This window comes from Haliaeetus leucocephalus, unplaced genomic scaffold (assembly GCF_000737465.1).
Source record: "Haliaeetus leucocephalus isolate CR32 unplaced genomic scaffold, Haliaeetus_leucocephalus-4.0 Scaffold802, whole genome shotgun sequence".
In the NCBI taxonomy this organism is placed as follows: domain Eukaryota; kingdom Metazoa; phylum Chordata; class Aves; order Accipitriformes; family Accipitridae; genus Haliaeetus; species Haliaeetus leucocephalus.
Genome location: NW_010973238.1, coordinates 750,127 through 774,196, shown reverse-complemented (window position 1 = coordinate 774,196; position 24,070 = coordinate 750,127). Strand labels below are relative to the sequence as shown.

The 24,070-nt window shown below is 37.6% G+C and overlaps 1 protein-coding gene across 1 annotated transcript; it reads right to left on the bottom strand.

Annotated features, from left to right (window-relative positions):
• Positions 1-4,636: 4,636 nt before the first annotated feature.
• On the bottom strand, positions 4,637-23,253 carry YPEL1 (yippee-like 1 (Drosophila)). The gene is made up of 4 exons (XM_010581636.1): positions 22,970-23,253; positions 11,569-11,612; positions 10,079-10,187; positions 4,637-9,120 (listed from the first exon to the last, which is right to left on the bottom strand). Exons 1-4 carry the CDS (start codon positions 23,084-23,086, stop codon positions 9,031-9,033), a joined length of 360 nt encoding a protein of 119 aa, XP_010579938.1. The 5' UTR covers positions 23,087-23,253; the 3' UTR covers positions 4,637-9,030.
• Between the last annotated feature and the right edge of the window lie 817 nt (positions 23,254-24,070).

The following is a 24,070-nucleotide window of genomic DNA, read 5'->3' as shown; positions in this document are numbered from 1 at the left end:
AAGGAGATTATGGCCAGCATGAGCCTCTCGCCCCAAAGAACAGCTGTTTGTTAGGAGAGCTGTGCGTTTCCAGGTGAGCCCGGCCTCGCGCCCAGCCCAGGTGATGTTTAGCCAGTGAGCAGGGTGTTGGGCAGGGCACACAAAAAGCACTTTCATTTGCCATTTAACACAAGGCACGGAGATGAATGGCTTTTGGGGGACCCGAATAATCACAAAATTTCATCTTTTCCCATTGATTTGCACTTGCACTTTTTCTGCAGGGCAGGCTGTAAGAGATTTCTCTTTTACAGACTCAGCTTTTTCCCAGGAGGCAGGGCCACCCTCCCAGCACTGCAGAGATCCGTACCAACCCCTCCTGTCCCAGTGCCCTACATACCTTTCCAACCCTGGCTATATGGCACTTTGCACGTGCCTCTCAAAATGGTTTCACAGTGTACAGCAGCTCCGGATCAACGGATCGAAGGGTCACTGTGATAATATCCACAGGTTTCCCCTGCACAAGGCAAAGGATCCAGTTATATTTGTTTAGGAAAGCCCACAGCCCTCAAAAGCACGTGTTTTGCATCTGCAACCCAGCTCCCAGATGTAGCAATCTTCCTGGGCCCAACTGCAAAACAAGCTCCTCTCGCCCTTGGCAGCCCTGCTCCCTGTCACAAGATCCCTGACTTCTAGAGGGCTTTTAAAGAAAGTTTTGGAAAAAAGTTTGTTTGCACAGACAATGCACAGAGCTCCTGGAGTTGGGGTTTGGGTTTTGGGTTTTTTTTTTTTTTTCCACTTTTAGTGTTGCACCTGTGTGAGAGTGGCTTTATATGATTCAGTATTAAAACATTCTAAATAACCTTTCCTGCAGAATAAAGCTTATTTGATTTTGCTTTTAAATGGACAAATAACTTGAATCACGATTCAAACACAGCTGACTATTAATGCCACTCAACTCAAAGCTCAAAAAAAATTAGAACTTCTACCACATCCAGTAACATGCCTTCCCTGCTCTCATACCAACAACGTGAGCCTTCAGCCTGAACATCCATGGACTGAAGGTGCCTGTGCAGGTGACCTCTTGCTTCTAAGGTCAAAGAAACTTGAAGAAATCCAATGTGTGATCAGAAATGGATGTAGCCAAACTCAAAGATGTTATGGTTGTAATCTTGTATGACCTAATAATCTGCCTTATGCAATAAAGTACAAGGCTACCAGCTTTGACATACATATTAAACAGACATGCGCAGAATAGAAAGGTTAGCAAAATCAGTAGCAATCAGGCTGCTGTTTAATTCATTGAAGTTTTAACTCTACAACACTTGTAAGAGCAAGAAATCTTTTTTCAGACACCCATGGACCATTGCTTCACTGTCATCAGCTCCAGGTCTCAAACTGGAAGCTTTTGCTCATAAATGATTTTGTAAAACTAACTTAACTTTCATCGGGTGTAAAATAAAGCAGGTGATCATTGCTAATCATGTCATAAAGGTGTTCTGAAGATTAAATAACATTCACAACCCTTCTTGCAGGTAAAGGGTGAGCCGTGATGTTCCATGCCATGATGGAATTTGCATACATGTATATATTTTAATGTCAGGATCCATTTTGAATAAAGGGCTAGTTTAGTCCTACCATTGCCTTTGCTTGAGCTAGAAACCTGTGAAGGCTATTTGGGCAAGAAGGGAAGTTAAGCTATGCTATTTACTACTGACATACAAAAAATCAGACCATGCAAAACCTGCTCATTATTTTGTTAAGTACTCAAAAAAACCTGTATTGTCTGCTTTTTAGAGTGATCTTTACTAAGTAAAATTTTTGGGCAATCAGGTTTTTACATAACGCAAATATAGATTAAACTGCTACCAGGATCATAGAGCACCTCAGATCCTCAGCTCTGCAGTTAGGGACCTTGGTTTGAAGCTTATTCAGCAGCACCATAGAAATGAATGAGCCAAACCCTCAGATTAGCTCAGCTTTTACTAGAGGAGAACCAGTTAATGCTCATCCATGACATGGCTCAGCAGAGCTGCTTCACAGCCAAGGAATTACTTCGTCCAGCCTGGGTTAATCCACAGCTGCTTTGCTTGTCAGAGGCGTGAGTGCCGGCAGCAGCGCAGGTGCTCTGCTCCGCTCCACCCGATGGACCCATCCAGGGAAGAGCCAAGGGGAGGGTGCAGAGGAAGAGACAAAAATGGAAAGAAAACCTCACGTGGGCAGAGCAACCTAACTGGAGCCCATTTCAGAGGTTAAACTGAGCTTTTGTCACGACTGTTGCCCTGGTTAGGCTAACTGGATTTTGTAAATACAGACCTACTGCTGTCCCACTACAGCTTAACCTTACAGCTACGGTGTTTCATGCGGGGTGGAAGAACCCTCAACCAAGACGACTATCTAGTTATTTAACAGGGGGAAAAAGACATCTAATGAAAGGTTCCCAACTTGTAGATGAGGCATCTGCCCATCTCTGTCTATCTGGGAGTCAGAGATCCACCAGGTATTTTCCAGCTGGTAAGACACAACACCAGAGCTCACATTTCCAGAATTATTCTGGTAATCCGACTGCTGACAGTTGGTGTTTTTACAGTCCCTTTGCTACACCAAAATTTAACAGGAAGTTACTATGAACATCTTGATTATGAAAGATACTTCTGTGTTATTTGAATCGTCATTACTTTGATTAAATCCATGTCAAAAATCAGGTTTTTATTCAATGAATATCATACATCTCTCATAAAATGCCATTTTTGTCCTTAAAATTTTTTCAGATCTGGAAAGATCCCTTTTTCATGCCCTAAGACAGTAAAGCCAAGAAAAGGTTAAAAAGGAAAAAAAAGGAGTCTATCTGAGATGACAGCTTATAAGTGCATGATTAAAACAAAGTGTAGCAGGCTATCTTCCATTTTTCTCAAGATGGAAGTATCATATTTGATCTCATATGTAGAACATTCCCATCCCTTTGTGAGATGAAATGATGGAATATTGAAGAAACACCGAGTAACATTCTCAGCCTCAGGCAGTCTAAAGGGGCCATATTTGATGCACTGTTGCCAATGTTCAATAATTGAACATTCAACTAAACCAAATAAAAACCAAACTCCACCCCAAATGCTGCATGAGTCCTTGCTACCAATTTCCTAATTCAAAGTGTTCAAATGCAAACAACTGATGTTTTGTATCTGAATTCTACGTGCCCTACTGGTTTATCATGCTAAAAATAACTGAATGATCACAATGACATAATTTAGCCTACCTTGGAGTTAGGAGAATTTCCAGGAAAATTTCATTAACACTTTAATACTACCTAGCACACACCTACATCTTGTACTAGCAAGCAAGTCTGATGTGAAGCACTTCCTTGAAAATTATTTTATACGGTTTAATGTGATTAAGGATAATCCTATACCTGTTATTATACAGAAGAGTAAACTAAATCACTGCAATAGTCCCTCACTACAATCTGAAGAAATTTTAAAGGGTATTTTTACTATCAGTAGAGAGAGCTTGGGGGGGGGATTTGTTTAAACTGAGGTATTGGTTGAAAACTTTCAAATTAACATGAAGTCTTTTGAATATGAAGCCTTCCATAACGAAGTCCCAATTTACCTTTGCTCTTGTAATCACAACCATTAAGATCAATATGACCATTTTCAGCTTAATCTTCAGGAGAAAACATCACTTTGCTCGGCCTACCAATTTACTAAACCATCAATGAGTGCCATAGACTGGATTTTCAAACTGAGAAGGACCTGGGGGTTACAGTGGATGCCAGGTTGAACACAAGGCAAGCATTTCCTTACGGTAAAGGAGCAAACTACATACTGGGGTGCAGTAGGAAAGTAGCCAGCCTATCACGAAAATCATCTCCCTCCTACTTAATCATCCCTTCTTATCCAAAGTTGCTGTTTTGCACATTTTATTTTCTGCTGGAGAACCTGAGAGCCACTGTCATGCCTGCTGCTACATACAGCTGGTGATGTACTGACATAATCTTTAGGGAAAAGTTCCTGTTTGAATGTTGGTGGGAGACTCTCAGTTACACATGCAGCACCCTGTGCCTCCTGCAAATACACAGGTGGAATAAATGGGTCAATATGGAGCCCACTATGACCTGGGCTCTTGGATGGAGAAGACCCATCTTCATCACAGCCTTGTTACTGACTCACACTGGGGACTTTAACTTCACTAACACGTGAGAAGACCCTTAATCTGATTAAGAGGAACTACAGAAGTTCCTCCCAACTAAACCAGAAACAACAGATTGAGTGCCTGTGCTCAGAGTGCTCCTCTGGTCTACAGACAACCAAGGTAATGCAACCGAAAGCATACCCAGACTTCCCACAATTTCTCTGAAAGTTAGTTTTGGGGTGTGCACAGACTGACTCTCTTTTTGAAAGCACTTTGCAGAGGTTCCACGATTGGCTCAAAATGGACAAAAGCTCTAAAAGTAGCAACACAACTTTCTGTATTTTGGAAAGATTAGTGAAAGGAAAAAAATGTTTAGTGGCAGTCTTAAAGCCACGTAAAAATCAGATTCAACCCACATTTAGAAGTTTTTAAGAGCAGCTAGGAGCACTGTCTTTTCTCTTGGGCTTTATCAGAGAATAAAGCATAAGAATTTATTTAGGAAGAAAAGCTAGCACAAAACCAACAAGTAACTCAACAAAACAATCGAAAGCTTTTATTGTGATACCTCAAGTAGATACAATATAGTGAAACAACAAATGATGTACAGTATTGCTAGGACAAAACAGCAACACAGCCATGTCACCTGTAAAAGAAAGCATTGTAAAGAGTTTAAGAAACTATGAGGCACAACTCAACTGCCATTTATGACTCATGCTTTAGGCCTTAACCATTTGTAACAGTCCTTTTAAAAGAAACCTCTGAAGTGTCTGTTCCTTTTCCAGTAAGCGTTTATACTGCTGGTTGGCTTAACATGAGTCTCAATGAAGTACAATAAAGTGTCCAAAAAGTTTAACAATAATTTGACAGCTTCTTCCACTCATCGCCATTATCAAAGAACAGAGATGTTCGAAATTTGGTCTGAGAGACTGTAGGTCACTACTGTTGCAATCTGACTGCTGAGATGAGCATGCAGAAAAAGCTCTACAAGCGTTACTCAGAGGGAAGCGTAAGTCCACCAAAAATGGTACACAGCGTTCATGAACTCTTGCACTACCTTGATACACCAATAAGAAATACAGATGACCGTTTGGTTATGGGCACAGTGATGACTATTTGTCAGAATCTCTGAGGCTGGATTTTAATTCAAAGAAATTTCATAAACTCTATTCCCCCTCCTCTCCCATGGAGCGTGAAAGACTGCAACCATGCAGGGCATAGCACTCAGAATGGCCATTATACTAGGCCTTGCTAGTGGGAAATTAAGATGGAATTATAAACAACTTCATTAATACAGTTTGTCATCATATAGCTTACAATGAATGAGGGAAATTCATATTCTGGCCCTTTTTACTGGCAGATAAAATTGAGATTACTAGACTGCTAAAAAGCATACAGCAAGAGTGGTTAGGTTGATGTGTCAGCAATCCCTCCCCCAAATTCTGCAGCTTATTTCACAGCAAGTTTGCAACTTAACAGAGTTTTTATAGATGGCAGCATTGCCTTTTATTAATCAAAAAGGTACTTAAGAGTGACCAGCCAAAGAATAAAACTCTTGTGTTTGGAGGCAGACTCAGTCCTGGAACACCACTGTTACAGCCATTATTTTGGACCTAAACAGAGAATGTGTGGTCAGATTACTGAAGTCACATCAAATTATGATTAATTATTTTAGGACAGGCATGGCTTTAGAGGTTCAGAGGAAAAAACTTTCAATACATGTATGTTTTTGCTAGCAAATTCCTATGCATCCCAATGAACATTTCTTCTAAGCCAGCTCATAGTCAGTTCATTTGGTCCAAGAAAGAGCCAGCAAGAAACAAAGGTTCACAAAAGCTTTTTGTTACAGTTTATAAAAAACAAAATACAAAATAAATGTTAAGACCAACAATAAAAATAACCAGTACAAGTAACAAAAGTGCTCAAGTTGGAGGGGAAGTAAACTTGCCCAGAGCAAACACATACAAACTTTAAATATAATCTTTAATATATTACAAAAATTGGTTAGAGGGAAAATGCTTTAGTAAATTTTTTTTTCAAGTAAGTTTATTTTTCTTTCAAATGACTGCTGGAGGGTTCAGTGACCAGACTGACCTCTTCACATCAGCGAGCAGCCATTGCTATCTGGATTCTACTTTCACCAAAACCAATAACAAGAACTCTCTACATCTTTACAAGTGGAGAAAATAATCATTGATGCTGCCAAGCAACACAGGAAGAAAATTCATGTATTCCCTCAATAGAATGAGCCTCAAGAATTGTTACATGGCAGCATGAAATAGCAATTCTGTACTAGTTCTACTCTTTACTCCTAAGCGTCCACTCTTAAAAGACCAAAAAGAATATTGCTTTGTTTGGTTCTCTTAAAAGCCATAAACATCACATATAGATCATTAACTCTTTATGCCAGTAGTCTGAAGCTCTAGGTGCTAAGCACTTGATGAAGTCCCAACCTTTGGCATCAAAGTTAATTAAGGTTTTGGTGAAAATGTCCAGTTTGAAATACAAATAATGCACTGAAGAAAGAGGTTGAATTTAAGTAAGAATCAGACTGTGTTACAGGCAGCATTAACTTACTAACAAGAGATAGCCAAACCCCCAATTTTAGAGAAAAATCTTTAATACTTTACATATTTTCTTTAATTTCAACTCTCTACTGAAAAGCAGCCATTACTTTTGTCTTCAGTCCAGTGTACTGCTTCAACAAGCCCGTAGCCAGGAAATAAGAAAAGCCCAAAGATACACAAACTTCACATAAACCTGTTCACAAGTATCAACATTGCAACTGGACTTTGAAGCCAACACAAACTTTTTGCTGATAGAAGTTTTAGTGCCTTCTTTGTTGGCAATATACATTACAATGGAGGAAAACAAAATCCCAAGAATTCCAGGTCAAAAAAGATCAAGAGACAGGCAACACCAAAGCCCATCTTGCATCAATGACATTGTTAAAAGGAGACTTTGAAGCCTGATGATGATGTGAACATGAAGTAGTAACATGTAAGCCACAAAATCCAGATTGAACACAGCTGTACTACCTCAGGTCTGTGGACTGAAACCCAAGAGCTTTAACTACTTCTCTAATTCTTACATTTTTAATTCATAGGTATAGATCACTACAACATCCTGAATGCAGTTTAGCCAGCCTGCATCAGAGAATGCATACACATGAGTGAACTCTCTTCTCTCTCTTCCTCTCCACAAAGACACTGGAAAGCTGGTTTTAAAGGATTTGTATTGCCCCTACCCATTGGCATAGTTTTTCGTGTATGACAAAATTTCTAAAGTGCAGCAGAGTTCAGAAAGCCTGTCAGATTCCCAAAAACGTTACAGCAGCAACAGCACCTATGACTAATTTTGCAGGTGCCATATTAGAATTGTTATTGAGAGAAAATGATTTTGTATTGCGAGGCTTCCATATTGTTCAGTTATAGTACTTAACGTAGTGTTAAAGGGTTTTTTCCAAACATTTTGTCCTCAAGCATTAAATGGATTAAAATACAAAAAGTCTTCAGAGACTGTTTAATTTGCAAATAAAGTTAGCAAATTTATGTAGAGCATTTCTTTCACAGTTGCTCAGAATTTGCATGCACAGATACCAACAGCTAATATTGTGCATACATTTTCCAGAAGTTTCTCTCATTGACTCATTCCATTTCAGAAACAGCATGAGAACAAAAGAGAAGGCGAGTTTCATATAAATTTTTATTATAAAAAAGGTACTTGGGGATGATTTAGCCAGCAAACCAAGAAACCCTTTCCCCACCCCCAAGTTTTAAAAACTATCTTGTTATTTTATGAAAAACCGAGTCAAACTTCCCTTCCCTCTTATTACCCCTCCTTTTCCTACAGGTACTATATTACTTTTCATGTCATAGGCTCTGGCCATTTCTCACAAAAATAAATATTTTTGTTCAAATGTAGCAGAAGCAGAATACTTCAACAAGTTTCCTTGATATCAACCTCTTTGTCCAGTGCATTAGGACTATACAGTTACATGGAACCAGCCATAAAACTTTACCGATGCACAAGTCCCTGTTACTGGCAAAGGTACAGTACCAAAACTTTTTTTTTAATACACTGACTAATTTTTTTTTTCCAAAATAGAAGATGCATATATTTTTCTGCCTTTTTAATCTTGCAAGCTATAGTTTTATAGTTTTTATTTCTTATCCAGCAAACTCCTTAGGGAATATGTTGGTCTTAAATGAACATATTCTATAGCATTACTGATTTAAAATCCTTCTAAGGTATTTCATTAAGATACCAAACCTCTAGCATAACATTTCCTAACAACTTGAGGCCTGCTAACTTCAGTCAGTGCAATTGAAAAATTTTTTTAAAGTGAGCACTGTACCTTTAACCGATTCACCTACAAGATGTACATAGGTTGCGGTACACTCAAATTTAAAAAAAGAAATTAATAACTACAATACTGCATCCTCTTCACTGCCAAACACATCAGAAATTGCTACATATAAAAAAGCACCCCATCCCATACATTCTTTCGGACTGCTCAGATATAGAACTTCTACAGGACTGGAGTGTAGGTGTTTAGGCAAGAAGCATGCACAGCAGAAGGTAGCATTAAAGGCATAGGTCAGAGATAGATGCTAACCAGTAAAATCCGTTTTCAATTAGTGAACTGTTTCTCTAGTTTGAGAGAGTTTAGAAAAAGGTCATCCAAAATGTTCCAAAACAACTGTTCACACAATAATACACGTACAAAAAGAGGGAACTTACACAAGGAGAAAAGGCAAACATGGCCTGAAATAGCCACTTACACTACACTACTCATTTGTGAGGTTTCAGAGTTCAGTGATATTCTCAGGGCCACTCTAGCCAAGCTCTTCCTTTACTTTGCGTTAGTCTTTGTAAAGCATGTTCCACAGAATATTGTCCAAACAGAAGGAAAAAGGTTATGATTCACTCCCAGCCATTGTCTTTTATCATGTGGGCAAGTTCAATGATAAATTTTCCTTCTTTGTATTTCTGACTGCTCTCAAAAGCATGTTCCTGGAAAGAAGAAAAATCAAGACACTGAATTAAGCTGGGGAAATTAAGTCTTTTAAACATCAAACTTGCATTAGAAATACAAACCAGGAGACATTCCAGTTAACATCCCATATCTGTTACACCAAATCAAGGGCGGGAGGGAGGAAAGAGAGGATAAAGAGGGTTGAGAAGGAAATAGGAGCAAACTTCTCATTGGCAGATCCACTGCAGAACAGATCTTGTTCTCTCACTGCTTAGGGAATTGTAACGTGGTTTTTTTTAAGTGAAGGTTAGGAAACAGCATTATTGCGTTCAGTTTCCTCATTTGCAGAAGAAATGTAAAGAGAGAATGGGAGCCTTTTCAAAAGCTCTCCTCTGTATTCATCATCAGAGGGAATTCATTAGGACAACTTCTTTCTACAAGATCTGAAGCTATACTGAATCAATGAAAATCCTACATGCAACACCCAAAATCTAACATTTTCAAAACATCAAACTTGCAACACAGCTGCGTTACAGTTAACAGTGCAAGTGCACAGATAACTTTGCAAACAACAGAATCAAGTTCACATTAGTTGTAAACAGTGTAAACATGCTCAGTACTATTTATCGTAATTCATATTTCTGCTACATGAACCAACTTTTGCAACACAAGAAATTAAAGACCCACTTTGACAATTTCTTCCATCCAGTTTAGTGTATGTCATTGGTAATCTTGCAAAAAGATATTACAGAAGTAGTAGATAACTGTAATAGCACTGTATAGCTCATGCTTGTTTTGCAGTCCAGAATAAAGTTCTTCTCTACTACAGCATTCCAGTGGATGTAAAGAAGCAAAACTGTATTACAGTCTGATATATACAAAAGCACTAGAGCTAAGTCACCTAAACTATCAGTATAGGTGCTACTCAATGGCCTAACTCAAGTATCTGTCCTTCAACTTATAAACATTTATTGAAAACTTAAGTATATCGCTTACATATTTCCATCCAAGAGTGGTTTTACAGTTTTCACAATAGATATCTGCTACAGCATGTAAACCTGTCAGAAGAACTCTCTCCTCTGCTGGACCACAGCCCACATTTACCCTGGGGGGAAAAAAAGATAAAAAAAAAAGGAGAAATTACATTTCTTACCTGTTACCCACCTCTTCTCCAGAAGACAAAAAATAGTTTAAAAAAAGTGCCTAACTTATTCAATGCTGTAAAAGTAACTTCCTCTGTTACACTGAGCTGACGGACAGGAATAAAAAAGGGTTTTGTTTTTTTAAGTGGCTAGTCTAAACAGCAAACTGTTGGTGATGCCCACTTACTCCCATCAACAAAGACAGGCTAAATAGTTAAACTTGCAGAGAGCAGAACACTAAGCAGTACCTGGATGCCTCTGCAGTTTGGGGCTTTTCTTCAAAACCAATTTGAGACCTCTATAATGGAAGTCTGTACCAGTAAATGAGCACCAACAGCTGAATTTAGAACCAACTCCAAAATAGCAGCAAGGAAAAAGCCTCATAAATATTTCTTTGCTACAGATCAGCAGACTAAGCCATGATGAATAAACAGAGATATCAAAACAAAACATCCCATGAAATATTGCATCAAGCTAGTTTTTTCATGAGTAAGAGTCTATGCAGAAAACATGAGACAAGACTAAACCAAGTTTTTAGACAGTGTTATACAAGAACAAAATTTTGCCATTTTTGCTGTTGTATTACCAGATTCTTACTACTACAGTTATACTAGAAGTCCCAAGTCACCACTAAATGACTACATATAAAAAGAATTTCAAGGATCTGCAATCAAATCCTTTGCAGTTATAGTTCCATTATCTTGGTCTAAAATAGACTAAGACACTTAACTGCATTCTTTTCCCAAAATGCTGCAACACAAAAAACTGCTGAAAAATAAATACATCCATTAGCAAATTCAAAGAGCCTTATATCATGGGTAGGACGTGCCTAAAACTGCAAATATTAGGCTTGATAAAATCACCTTTTGCCTCTAGCACATTTGCAATATTCAAGGTCATTTAAGATGTACCAAGTTTACTGAAACATTAACCTGTAAATGTATCTAACTATCACACTGGAAAATTCTTCTTTAGACTACAGCAGAGTTGTCTAGTGTGACTTTACAATCACACAAGATATTTTGACTTGTGGAATATCTCAGAACAGCAACTCTTAATCAAGACAGTTACCATTCCATACACAAACGGAATTTCACATTAACACCCGCCCCTAAACTTTCATCTATTAGCAGAATTACTTAAAATATAAGATAGACTAATATGTGCAAAGGGATACTTGCAGATCACCTCAGTAGTCTTTAGTAACTATTGCTGGTCAGTAAAGCCAACGTTAAAAAGAAAAGGGCAAAGTGCAGCTACGTTAATTCCTACTGTTTTCCACTTACGAAGCATACCAAAAAAATTACACTCTGTAGGTAGTATGCATAACCATAACATACTTACACAGAATTAAAGAGGTAGGCTCGTCCCTGGCTTCCCTGGAAGGACTGCATTTAAAAAAAAAATTGCACTTGTTAAAAAAACACAAAAAACCCCACCAAACAAAAAAACAGTTCCAGAAGTGTGCGTTAGTAAGCATATAAACATAATACAGATATAAACTATTTCAGATTAATTACTTTATACCAATTCTTTACAGGAAAACCTGGTCAAAGTTTTCACCCTTCTCAGATTTTTAGCAACTATTTTAAGCTGTTAAGTATTGCTGTTCAAAGTAAGTCATCTGTAATGCAAATAAAACATACTTTTTTCCTACCCCTCTGCAAGATATCAGTGTTTATTTTCCTAGACATCATGCTAATTACAATAACTTGCTTTTAACTCAAAGGGAATTATTTCCATCTCCTCTGTCCTTTCCCGGTGCATCCAAAAGTTGATTTATTTCAACTTCATTGCATCATTTGGTGAAAGACCAGTGAAATTCTGGACCAAGCATAAAACCAGTATACTGTATTCAGGAAATGCATCTGATCAGTTTATAAGCTCAGCTTTATTTTAGTAAAACAACTGTTATCATCAAATGCCCAAGCACAGCCGTATGCTTTCCCATCTCTCACATTCCTGATAGACTATGGACAAAAGATGACTGTTACTGAATCTAAATTAATGTTTTAGTTCAGAGCAGTAGCACAGTTCTGAAGTAAAACCCCTAATCAACCACACTTACTGGGGGATGGTTTGGCTTGCAGAGCAGTTTCAGTGTCTGTGAACTACATCTTTGTTCCTTCTGTACTGAACTAAGCCAGAAGCTCTTCTACTGTGCACATAACAAACGCTAATGAAGATATAAAGACCTGCACCTATGACCAGACAGCCTTGAGCTACAAACATCCTGGCAAAACTTAACTTGTGAGCAGACTAGATTCAGCCATAGGTAAAACATTCCAAATGTATGTAAGACACATCACTGCTTTCATCTGTTGATTTGTTCCTTCTCTATTGAACTACTTGATAATTTAGACATAGTCATTATTTCCCATTCAAGCAGGATCATGCTGAAATGTTTTATTTTTTTCTCTTCCACACTGAATTCCACTTAAAAAGATCCCAAAACTGTCTTAATTTCTTTTTTTCCAGAATTTCTCTTCCCTGACCTACTTTCAAAGAAAGTTAACAATTTTATCCAAGTGGCAGAGAAAGTACCATTGTTTTTAAGAATCCTTGCAGTTCTAATATTGAAGATCAAAGACCAACTTTTCTGAAACCTACATTAGATCAACATGGAAGGTTTTTGGAAGGAAAAATCTCACCTTGAGTATTTTTTAATTGTTTTAGTAACATTAGGCATGGAACCATAGGTAGAAGGACCCTTCTGCAACGGATTCTTCTTCTGACATGTATTTAGCTATATCGTTAGAAGTCACTTAACACCAAAATAGATATTTTGCCAGTCAAATGATTAGCAACACAACACCAATAACTGTTGTAGCTTAGCTACTTACTCAGAACAGTTTGCAAAAAAAGATGTAAAAGGGAAATGTATAAAAATGAACACTTTGATCAACATTAACCAGATTATATACTGCAACGAAGACTGTTAAAAGAAATGCATGACTCTGGACTACTGTAAGTAACAATGGTGGCAGCGTAGTTACCTACAGCCCTTAGCTACTCATAAAACCTCACCTTAAGATGAGAAGTTCTACTTAACAGTTTATAATGTTAATATTTTAGTATTATTTTAGCAACCACTTAAAAGAATTATTAAATGGAGATTTTTATCGACATAATATATTTCTTCATCTATAGCAAAGACAAAAGAAAAGGTACTCTCTGCATTAGCCAGAACTGCAAGTCTTATTTTTCACAAGGCAAGGAAAAAAAGATAGACTATGCAGTACAGTGAAAGCTAAAACTTCAGGTAGGACTGACCCTGAAAGGAGAGACTCAGTTGAGTACAGAGTCCGAACAGCTCTGCCAGAAAGTAATCCTTACACCTACCTTTAAAGCAAACAAAAAAAACCCCACCACCACTAGTTCAGTTCTCCCAAGATACTTAAACACGCATCACGAAACTGGCAGAATGGTACAGAAGCTACAGTCTTTAGTTTCTATAGACTAATCAGTGCTCTCTAAATTAAAGCCAGTGTCTCACAATCAGTAACAAAGCAGAGAATGCTTACTGCAGATGAAAACAAAAACTATTCATGTATATGCTCTCAAAAACTGCCCATTAACAAATGAGTAACTAGCCTGAGTCAACTACACATGAATTTAGTGACAACTACAGTTGTGCAACCCCAACATTTAAGAAAAAGCAAAGGAAACACTTTAAAGGTCCTCTTATTCATTAGAAGTAAACTTAAACTAGCACTTCCTTGTTCCATGTACCCAAAATGAAGAAAGAGAACTTTCAAAGCCATGATAACCATTCTTTTTGGTTAAGCTACTGTAAAAATTCTTAAATAAGTTGCAGCCATTTTTCCCTGCTTTAGAAACTGCTGTGAATTAGAATTCACAAATCCTTTTTCAAACTCCACCAAGAAATACTCTCTCCTATTAAATTAATCATGTGCTAGTTTCTCTATTTACATGTAATTACACATGCCAATTGCATACAAACTGATGGGGGGGGGGGGGTCAGGTCCTACACAGTCACTTTTTAAACAACTTACATGCCATACTTGAAGCTCCCCAGCTAGCTGGGAAAGAAGACGACTCCAGAACAAATCAACAGTCAGAAGACCTTTTGAACTATGTTATGCAATTATTTCTGCCAAGTTTGTGTTTAGTCTTGACTTAATATCACCTCATAAAAGCTCTCCTTTGACCCTGCATTTCTCAAAATTAAGCAGAGGGCAGTAACAGGATGCCAGGAATAGCAGAAAAAGCAGCTCTTCCCCTCTCTTGTTCCATAGGCTGACAAAAAATTCTAGCTAAATGTAATACACAGGTTGGAAAGTACTGCTTTAGTTGTTCTTTTTTCCCCAATCTATTTTTAAAGATTACTTTTCTTTTCTTGCATCCTTTGCTTTGTTGCCCTCAATAGGCTGTACTCTCCTAGGTTTTTTTCCCCCTCAGAAATGGCCATCTTCATTACCTTCTAATTTTCAGGATTATCAGGATAGAGTGGAGGGAAAAGCAACACAAAACAGAACCTTCTCCTGGGACAGTGGTTTTAGAAAGAAAATCTGTTCACAAACATCCCACTGTGAAAAGCCCCTCCATTCCCACCTTCTTTAGCTTCCTGTTAGCAGAGTTTGGCCAATTCATTTCATACCATCTTTCTTAGCTACATACATGTTTAGAGGCTAAATATTATATTTACATGCCATAGAACAATCACTTCTTTGCCCAGCTGTGAAGGGCAAGTTCCTCCACGTTTACATCACTCACAGATAACTTGACAGCAACCTGTAGGAACTTGTGTTCTCGCCTTCTCAAATACAGAACCTGGGTCTAGGCAACTCAGACTTTCCTTCAAATTCAGTGTCCAGCCACAACATAACATGTCATTGAGCATTTAATGGTCTGCAATCCACCTATGTGGAACTCTTATACACTGACTGAAGTGAAAGCACTGTAAAGGTATCAATTTTTAAATTCCCATACCTTTTAATTTTTCTTATGAATTTCTTAACTTGTCAGAGCTTGGCAGTCATTGCTTCTTATTCATATGAATAGCCGAGGAGATTATTTTTTTTTTCTCCAAAAAAATGTATTCAGACAACACAAAAAGGTATACATCTGTCCCATATGCATTCTCTTGATCACAGAATATTGATTAGGTATAAGAAAGATTTACTATCAGAGCTCCACTTCCTGATGCATCCTATTACTAGAAATGAAAAGAAGACAACTCATTTTGGCATTTGAACTGCTCGCTAAGCTTGTAACTTAGCTATAAACAGTATTTTGCATAACCAGAAAAAAATTAATACTGAACAAACATTTGTTTTTACCAGCACTAAGTTTCTCACACTCCGCACTGTATGATTCAGTTATACTGATAGGAATTTTAAGAGACTGACAGGTTAAACGCCTTGTGTGTCAACTCCTCAAAGGAAATGAAAGAGGAGAGAGTATTTTAAATGGCAATGTCAAGGACTAACAGGCATAACTGTTCAAACCAGTCTCCATACAAACTGCTCTTCTACAAAATAAACATCACCTATGCAAATGCAAACTTTTACTTTGCAAGATTTCTTTAGCACTTCCAAGATTGCTAGCACTGTACATAAATCATAAATAAAACAGAACATTCTATTAAAACGGAGTCTTAAATATGCGCCTCACCCAGTAGGGAGGAATTGGAAGATGGTGGCAAGCGTGACCAACTTATCAGTAATGACTCACATCAACCACTATATTTCCTTAGAAGCTGGGCAACTTATCAGTTCAACTAATATTTGCAGTTAAAATAAACTGCTTTTCATAGTACTCAATAACATTGCATTGATTTATGAGCTAAATTTTTCCCTAGAAAATCCACAACTTTGACTAGCTGCCCATTCCTACAGGAAGATCTAAAATATCTGTAACTTTTTCCTGTTCAAGCACAGTTCAAGGTATCTCAAATGTCTGATAGCATAAGCAAAACTGTACAATGGAGCTTAGGAACTATACTAAGGTCAACTGCAAGAATAGTTTGGTATTATGATCTTTTCAAGCCATCTGACAGACCTCTGTCATCAATACATTTTGTAGTAAAGAAACTTCATAAATGTTTCACTTACACACTAGTACATACCTGCAGAATTTGATATGATCTATACTTCTAAACTAAACCCGTCATTCCCTCTAACACCAGGATTAGCTATTTCACCCAGGAGAAAAGGAAGTATCAGTTAAGCAGAACATGTATTTACTGCCCTAAGGCATACCTAAGGGCACAGGTGGGGGAAGGGAAGCTACTAAAAAGCTTATGTAATTAATTATTCCCCACAGATGGAATTAAGATTGCATGGCTAGAGATCATGCTCCACAGAAAACATCCAGAGAAACTGCCATCTTAGCATGTATTAAAGGTATGGCAGGCATTATTATCAGCAAGTCAGAACAGCATTAACAGTATCTTCCTTAAGCACAGCTTGCAAGCTACTTATAACATGGAAAAAAAAAATTAAAGAATGGAAATGAAAGAAGTCCATAGGGGGTTTTTTGCTTCACTTTGCGTTTCCTTTCATTTGCTAGAGTTCACTTTACAAGCTAAGATAGGTCAACCTGAATTAGTATTCTGAACAAATATGCAATTCAAAGAAATATTACTGCATGATTCAGAAGACAGTATTCTTAGGGGCAGTATTCTTAAGGTAAACCAGAAACACATACAAGTCCTCTGATGTCTGAAATTTCTTCTCAGTAAGATGCATCAGAGCCTAAGGATATCCTGTCACTTCAAGATTTATAAAAATGAATTCAGAAAATTGAATTCAACATAAGCTACAGACAAAGAAATATATCGGGAAAAAAAAGATTTGTTCCATCTGCTATTACTCTCAGATTCAACTCCTCAATACTGCAGACAAGTAGACATAATGCTGCTCAGCTGCTTACTACGCAAGTTCTAGATGACTCCATGGTAAGTATTAAAAATTTTTTTTTAAAGTACATTTTCATTCAATTATTTACTGATTTTAATAAAGCAAGTTATAAAGTTCAATATGCAGAGAATAACCTTAAAAAAATTCTATCCCAAAACCAGCACGCCTGAAGATTTGGCAAATGTTATCTCCTGAAGTGAAGACTTTGTCAAGCTGGACAAGTTATCTTGAGCTATACAGCATCTTGAACGTATTTCAGAAATAATTATGCCAAAACACCCATAGAGTAGAACACTTCCCTTGCACACTTTCCAGTTCCTTTAAGCCTTCAAATCTATTCTTGGATGTTTTCCAAGGATTGCTTCTCTTCCAAAACTAGATTATTCCCCCAAGAGGAAAAAACCAGAACCGAAAAAACTAGAAGCCTCTTAGAGAAAAAAAATTATCACCAGAACATTTAGGAAATTCAGCCCGTTCTCCAACTTTTTCAGCAGGGAACAAAAAAGGCCTTCAAAGCATACAACAGGCCCAACTATCTTTCCAAGTACTTCTTCTATCATAAGCAAAGGGGGATTACCAAATTGAATCAAGCTAAGAACAGCACATTTATTTAATGACAATAAACCCTTAAAAAAATTCCTCTTGAACTCATCAGTTAGAGGAGGGCAAAACCACAGATTGCTAAGCAAAGCTAAAAACGTTCTGGCATCTATTTAAGCAGAAGACTTTTCCTTCTCATCAATAATGTAACACAGCAGGCATACTGAATGCCTTGGAGAACTAAATTTAACTACCAAGATTGTTCTTTTACCCATAAGGTGCAAGGATTTCCCAGTGAAGTCAATGACAGTTAGTTATGTATATATACCTTTATGCAGAACTTGCTCTTGAAAATATTGACACATCTAGTCTTGTCTGTGACTTCATATGACTTTTTTCCCCTCTGGTCAGATATGCTTTGCAATGAATGAGACAGAAGAAAGTGACAGTATTTATACAGGCATCTATACAAAGTAATCCAAATTTTCTTCCATCCCCAGCATTAAGGCACATTGCAAGACGATTCAACAGTCTTTCAAGCAGTTGAGTAACAAAGCATTATCCTTTGCAATATATCCACTAGGTTCCAAGATTTCTATTATGTATTTATATTTCTTTGTAATTTCTTGGACCATGCCTGAATTTCTGAACAATTACTGGAACTTAGTGGGTACAAGCCATTCTCAAGTGCTCTGGAACTTACGTTCTTCAAGCAACATTTGCCTCCTATAAAATCAACTACTGCTAATAATCACTGCACATTCTCTACCATTTCCAAACAAAACAGAAGAATGCTCTTTGAGTTAAGCCTTTCACAAAACTTACTGTAGAATTGCTTTAAGAGCGGCATACATATAACATTTTGTACAGGCCACACAAGTGGCAACCTCCCCTGGACTTCAAAGAGCCTTGTAGAAGTTTTCCCTCAAAACTTAATTATGTCAATTTTTTAAATTGTTGTGATTTTAAAAATTATTATTATTATTAACAACGTATATTATTCGGTTGCTTTTTATGTGCCATTTGAACATTTTAAATCCAACAAGCACCTCCTATGGCATCAATTTTTTGCCTTGCTCTTTATTAAGGCCTTTCGTTGCTTGCTGATAGAGGTTACTTCTCATCTGTGCCTGTCGTCAGTAGTAGGATACGATTCTAAAAATATCCATTTGCTTCTTTAAACAAATAAAATGCTGCAGGTTCTTCCCCTGTCCTCTGAACGTCCGCCAGTGTAGTGAAGACCTGTATACTCCTTCTAATAGCACTTTTTAAAAAAAATGTTAAACATTCACTTCAAAGTCTTCACCAAAAGAAAGAGAATCCAGAACTTGCAGACTTGTTAACAATGCAAATCAGTAGTGTCCAAGACATGCCTAACTAACACCACTTCAAAGTTACACTTATTTCAATTTCTACAGTTTGTTAGTTCTCTTATTATGTATCCTTCAAATCAGTGTTTCCCCCAAGATGGCCGAGTTCTAAATTATGGCAACTGTTCGTACATGTGTTCAGCTGTACAGACTAGCATTTGTCAACATCTCTACTGCTGATGACCTCCTAGTTTGGGACTCCTATTCTCAATCAGCTTTCTTCTTATTGCTCCCCTTTCTCCAAGTTCCTCCCTAGATGCAGAAAACACAAGGTTATAGAGTGACAATACCTAGAAACAGATGCTCTAATCACTAACATGCAAGCTGATTTCAACACTAGGCAACACATGGAGTCCTTTCATAGCTGCAGAGACAACTAAAACTACAGCTAACAATGAATTCACTTGTGCAGGTAGCACATTTTTATACTGTCTTATCAGTCTGCATTCTTGTTTCAAAGTCATTGCCAAGACTCCTGGTTGCCATTTTATCACCAGCAAGGGCACAAGAAAAAGAGCTTCATGATTAATTCTAAGGCAAGAAAGAGATCCTTCTGCTCAAACAGAACAGAAATAAAATGAAAAGGTGATTCCTGTACGCTGCCATCCTTGTCAGACAACTGGCATCAACAGTTCTCAAAAGCAGAACTGTGAATCTATATTGAAGTCTGGTATTCTGAGGACCAGAATCAAAGGGATGATTGGCAGAAATACACAGCGCTCTTTGCTTTTCCATGACAGACCAACATTTAAGAGAAACACCACTCATTTCATAGCATAGCTTATCTTCTCATCTTAAAGCTGGAAACATTATAGTGTCAAGTATAACAAATGCTTATACCTCAAAGCACATCAAAAAGCTAGTTGTAGCTGCTTTAAATTAAGAGTGCACCATGTATTTTGGCTCTCTTTCCCTGACCACATGTAAGAAAGCAACAATCGCCACGCACCCAGGAAATGCAGGGTGGGGGACATGGTACCCAAATGAAGCACTTACAGCTAGGTATCAAATACTGTTTGCCTTTATCTGCTGACAAGTATTTGTGGCACTTGGGTTCTGGAGTGAGGCTGTATAGCAAGCATTTGGAAAAAAAGCAAGACAATGTGTAACCAAAAACTGTATTTAGTAAGTGTTATACAGAGCTTTACCTTCTAACTAGACCCTCAAAGTAAGGCACAGGGAGGAAAAAAAAAACCAAAACCAACCAAAAATCAGGTTGAGCAGTCCAATTCTCTGCTCCATCAATAGATCAAAACCAGCACAGGAACTGCACTGTTCTTAGTTAACTTTAGATTGTATAGAATCAACTTGCTACACTTCAGGTTATTTTAAGTATTTTTGCTGCAGCTGGGTAGTTACAGTAACTAGGGTTCTAGATACTGTTAGTATAAATAAAAAAATACCTCTCTCATTGTACATAATGTTTTGAGAAATTCAGAAAAAAGATCCATACAAAAAACAGTACTGAGGTACACTCATCTGTTAGTCCTTTTACAGTTCCAAGTTATGTCTACACATGTTGTTTAGGATATTTCTTCAGTTTTTATTTCACAGGTTAACCTGTGTTTTCATTGAAAACAAATCAAATCTTATTCCCTCCCACCACTCCCCCTGCCACCCCCCAGGCCAGCACTACTTATTTTTAATGATCCAAGTGTTATCTCACTATTGCTTTGCAGTTGTTTCCATCAGAATATCTTCTCCAATGTTGGAATATATACAAGTTAAGCTTAAAGGAGGGTGGGTTTTTTGAAGCTATGTTCCAAATACAAGTACAATAGATGAGAAACATTCTTTTTATTTTACAAACATACAAATGGATACACCTCACATTTAAATGTATTTCTTATTATCACACAGATTTAGACAATAAAATATGTCAAGAAATCTTAAGTTGACAGAATACGCATCGGCTGTCAAATAAGCATATGGTCAACCTGCAAGTACAGAAACTTTTGTAAGATGTCTTCACGGAAAACTGTGGAAGCCAGAAATAAAGCAGAATCCATATCTAACACCCTTCCCAACACCATTAGAAACAACTTGGAAGTATTTGCATTTACTATATAGATTTTTTGAGTTCTCCACGTTCTTTGAATTGAAAATTTGAATTTTTTAATGTTTGAAATTATTTATGAAGCTGTAATATGAACACATTAATTGCTTAATAACATATTCAAAATATTCTGCTGACCAAAACTCCCAAGACCTTGGAGAACAACTGGCTCAGATGGTAACTGTGGCAGTTTAGTCAACATGCAAAAAAAAAACCCCCCAAAAAAACCCCAACAAAAAAAACCACCAAAAAACCCTAAGTCCGCTAAAAGAAGAGCTTCTTACTAAGTAATGTGTGGTTGAATTGCATTTTCTCAATGAATTTATACGTCTCAAGAGACACAGCTAGCAAAGTTTCATTCTTCCTGTAGGCAGCTACAACCTGAAGTTCAAAAGATTAACCACTCCCACTAGCTTTTGGCCCAGGACATGCAGTGAATAATGAAGCTATGATTGCTTGCCATTTAGAACCCAGTGTTGCCAAAAAGACCCCTTATACTCAAATTCTGAAATCAGCATGGAAACAAATGAAATTCAGATGCATTCACATCACTATTTTAATATTTCTCTTGGTTTTGCGGACCTTAAAATGAAATAAGATCAATCACTATAACAAAAGTGAGGAACTTTTTTCAGGTTAATACAAGTATTTTCTTCACATCGTTTTATATATGTTGCTAGCTCACTGTTTCAGATTTGACGTGTCACATTTTCAGTTCCATGCCTCAATACATGTACCAAGGTGAGGGAAAGAATCATTTTGGGGAAGAGACTGCAGGCAGAGCAGAAGTAAGCAAGCAATAAGCAACACTGCCAAGAACTGTCATCAATTTTACTATTTGAATCAAAAAGTTGTCTTGAGATCTAAGCAAAGATCAAAAAGATTAGTGACACAAGAAAAACTGTATAGGGAAAACCCATTATTTCCTGATAACCCTCTAAGGGATAAGCAAGGATGTGTACTTTCTCCTCACCCAAAGAAAACCTCCATTCAGAAGTAGAAGCATTCTCAACCCCCCCCATCTCTTCAGCACTCAAGGGCAGCATCACACCTTAGTGCTGCTGAACACACAAACAGGCAGGAGCAACAGATAAAATTAGTTATAAAGGGTTTGCCACTAAAAATTTTATTTGACAAAATAGTTATATAGAAAGCAGTTTGTATTAAGAGGTTTGCAAAGCAACTGAAGTGTTTTCTCCAGGACACGATTAAGAGCAAATTCATCAGGAGCTTATCTGAAGCAAAGAATGAACCAGTCTGTCAAGTAATCATCCCAAACTTCACGTTTTCCTACATATTTCATACATCACAAATCTTGGTTTCTTCAAGCAACAGATAAGAAGGACAAGCCTAGCCTGTTTCAAGGATCCACACATCCTCTATGTTTAGACAGTCCAACTATTTTGAACATCTCTGGCTAACCATATTCCTTAGGAACTGGTATACAGCAGAAGTAAATATCTTTACAGATTCCGTAATAGAAGTGGAACATTCTGGAAACACCCAGTTTTGTGACCATCAAATAGAGTCAAAAATAATCTTTATCTGGAATAACCATAAACAGAATCATTTCCCTACCCAGAGATCCATGTTTTCTTCTGACAGTTTTCCTTAGCAGACTTTTCAGGTATGACAGTTCACAAGTAGTACCTACCTGACAGTAGACAGAGGTTGTTAATATGGGGAATACAGTAGATCAGCCTTTATGTCACATTCAGAAGTTTCCAGAATATATCCAGTCCTCAGTACACAACATATATGACCCAAGAGTGAACCCAGGGAAGATACTTTGAAGTATGCATCAATTTGCATCCCTTATCTACTGGAAGCAGTGATACAGTAATAACCATTTTGGTTAAGAAATAATTCATGAGGTCTCTAAACAAACCACTTGCCTTGGAGATCAATTCATCATGATTGGCTAGATGGGCTCTGCAGTGGATACAGCTGTAGGTTCGATGACAGTTTGGCAGGTAAGCCTGGAACGTTTTTGATTTTGTCATTTTTACCATCTCTGCTGGTGGCTCCTCACTCAGCTCAGGGCTGGCACTTGAAGAACTACAACTTTGCTGAACTCGCTGACAAAAGAAACACTGGAATATGCAAGCAAAAGCCGTTGTTGTTCTGGAGTGTGTGTGGCACTTTCCACACAAGTGACAGAAGAGAAACAGTCACAACCTGTAGGTGAAAAGAGCAGAACAATTAGCAGCTTACAACAAGGCCAGAATAAACTTGTTATTCAACAATTTTAGACGTAAAGCAAAGCGTTATTTAGAGCAAATGCCTGGCTGCACTACAGGCCCCTTTCTTCTATGAAGCTATGCAATTCAAGTTCCATTCAACCCAGCAACAAGCAGTTCTGTTCCACTAGTGGCTTCTATTCCATCACACTTCTAATGAAGGAGATTCAAACAGTTCTCCACAAAACACAAGCACCTTCTACAATATACCAGGTACATTCTTTAAGACATCCATGCAGAAAATTACAGTAAAAAGGCATGGGACTAGAGAAGGCGAGTTGTCTTTGAAGTTCCCACGGTCAGTTCCAATATAGCAAGTGACAAGGCATCTTGGAAAACACTTGCCTTGTCCAACAATAAACATACAACAGACATTTGCACTCCAGCTTTCAGCAAAAATCTTGCTGTATCACATCTGGCTGTAAGTCAAATACCAAGTAAGATGCTGCCACCCTGTTCAGGGATCTGTGCCTCCTCTTTCAAGCTCAGCAGAATTATGCCTTTAGGCAAAGGCCTTTTTGACTAGTATCCTGATCAAAGCTAATTAGATACTTCCCCACTCTACCAGAATAGCCTTAATGGATTCTACCAAAAAATCACAGTCAGATAATAAAAGCTAAATTCTACACAGAGAATACCCAATTGCATTCTTCATCCTCAGAGTGCCTTTAAGAGACATTATAGGCACAGAGAAGGCCAGACCATCCTGCTATGCTGGAAAGCAAGCCTTTTTTAGAGTTTTCCCAAAAACTACAG

What these genes read in the sequence shown, in the direction of transcription:
- YPEL1 (XM_010581636.1), bottom strand. Translation starts at nt 23,086, where the DNA reads ATGGTAAAAATGACAAAATCAAAAACGTTCCAGGCTTACCTGCCAAAC. An exon ending in GCCTACCTCTTTAATTCTGT is followed by an intron (nt 10,188 to 11,568) that starts GTAAGTATGTTA and finishes TTTTCCCCCCAG; the next exon opens with GGTAAATGTGGGCTGTGGTC. An exon ending in CCACTCTTGGATGGAAATAT is followed by an intron (nt 9,121 to 10,078) that starts GTAAGCGATATA and finishes TCTTCTTTCCAG; the next exon opens with GAACATGCTTTTGAGAGCAG.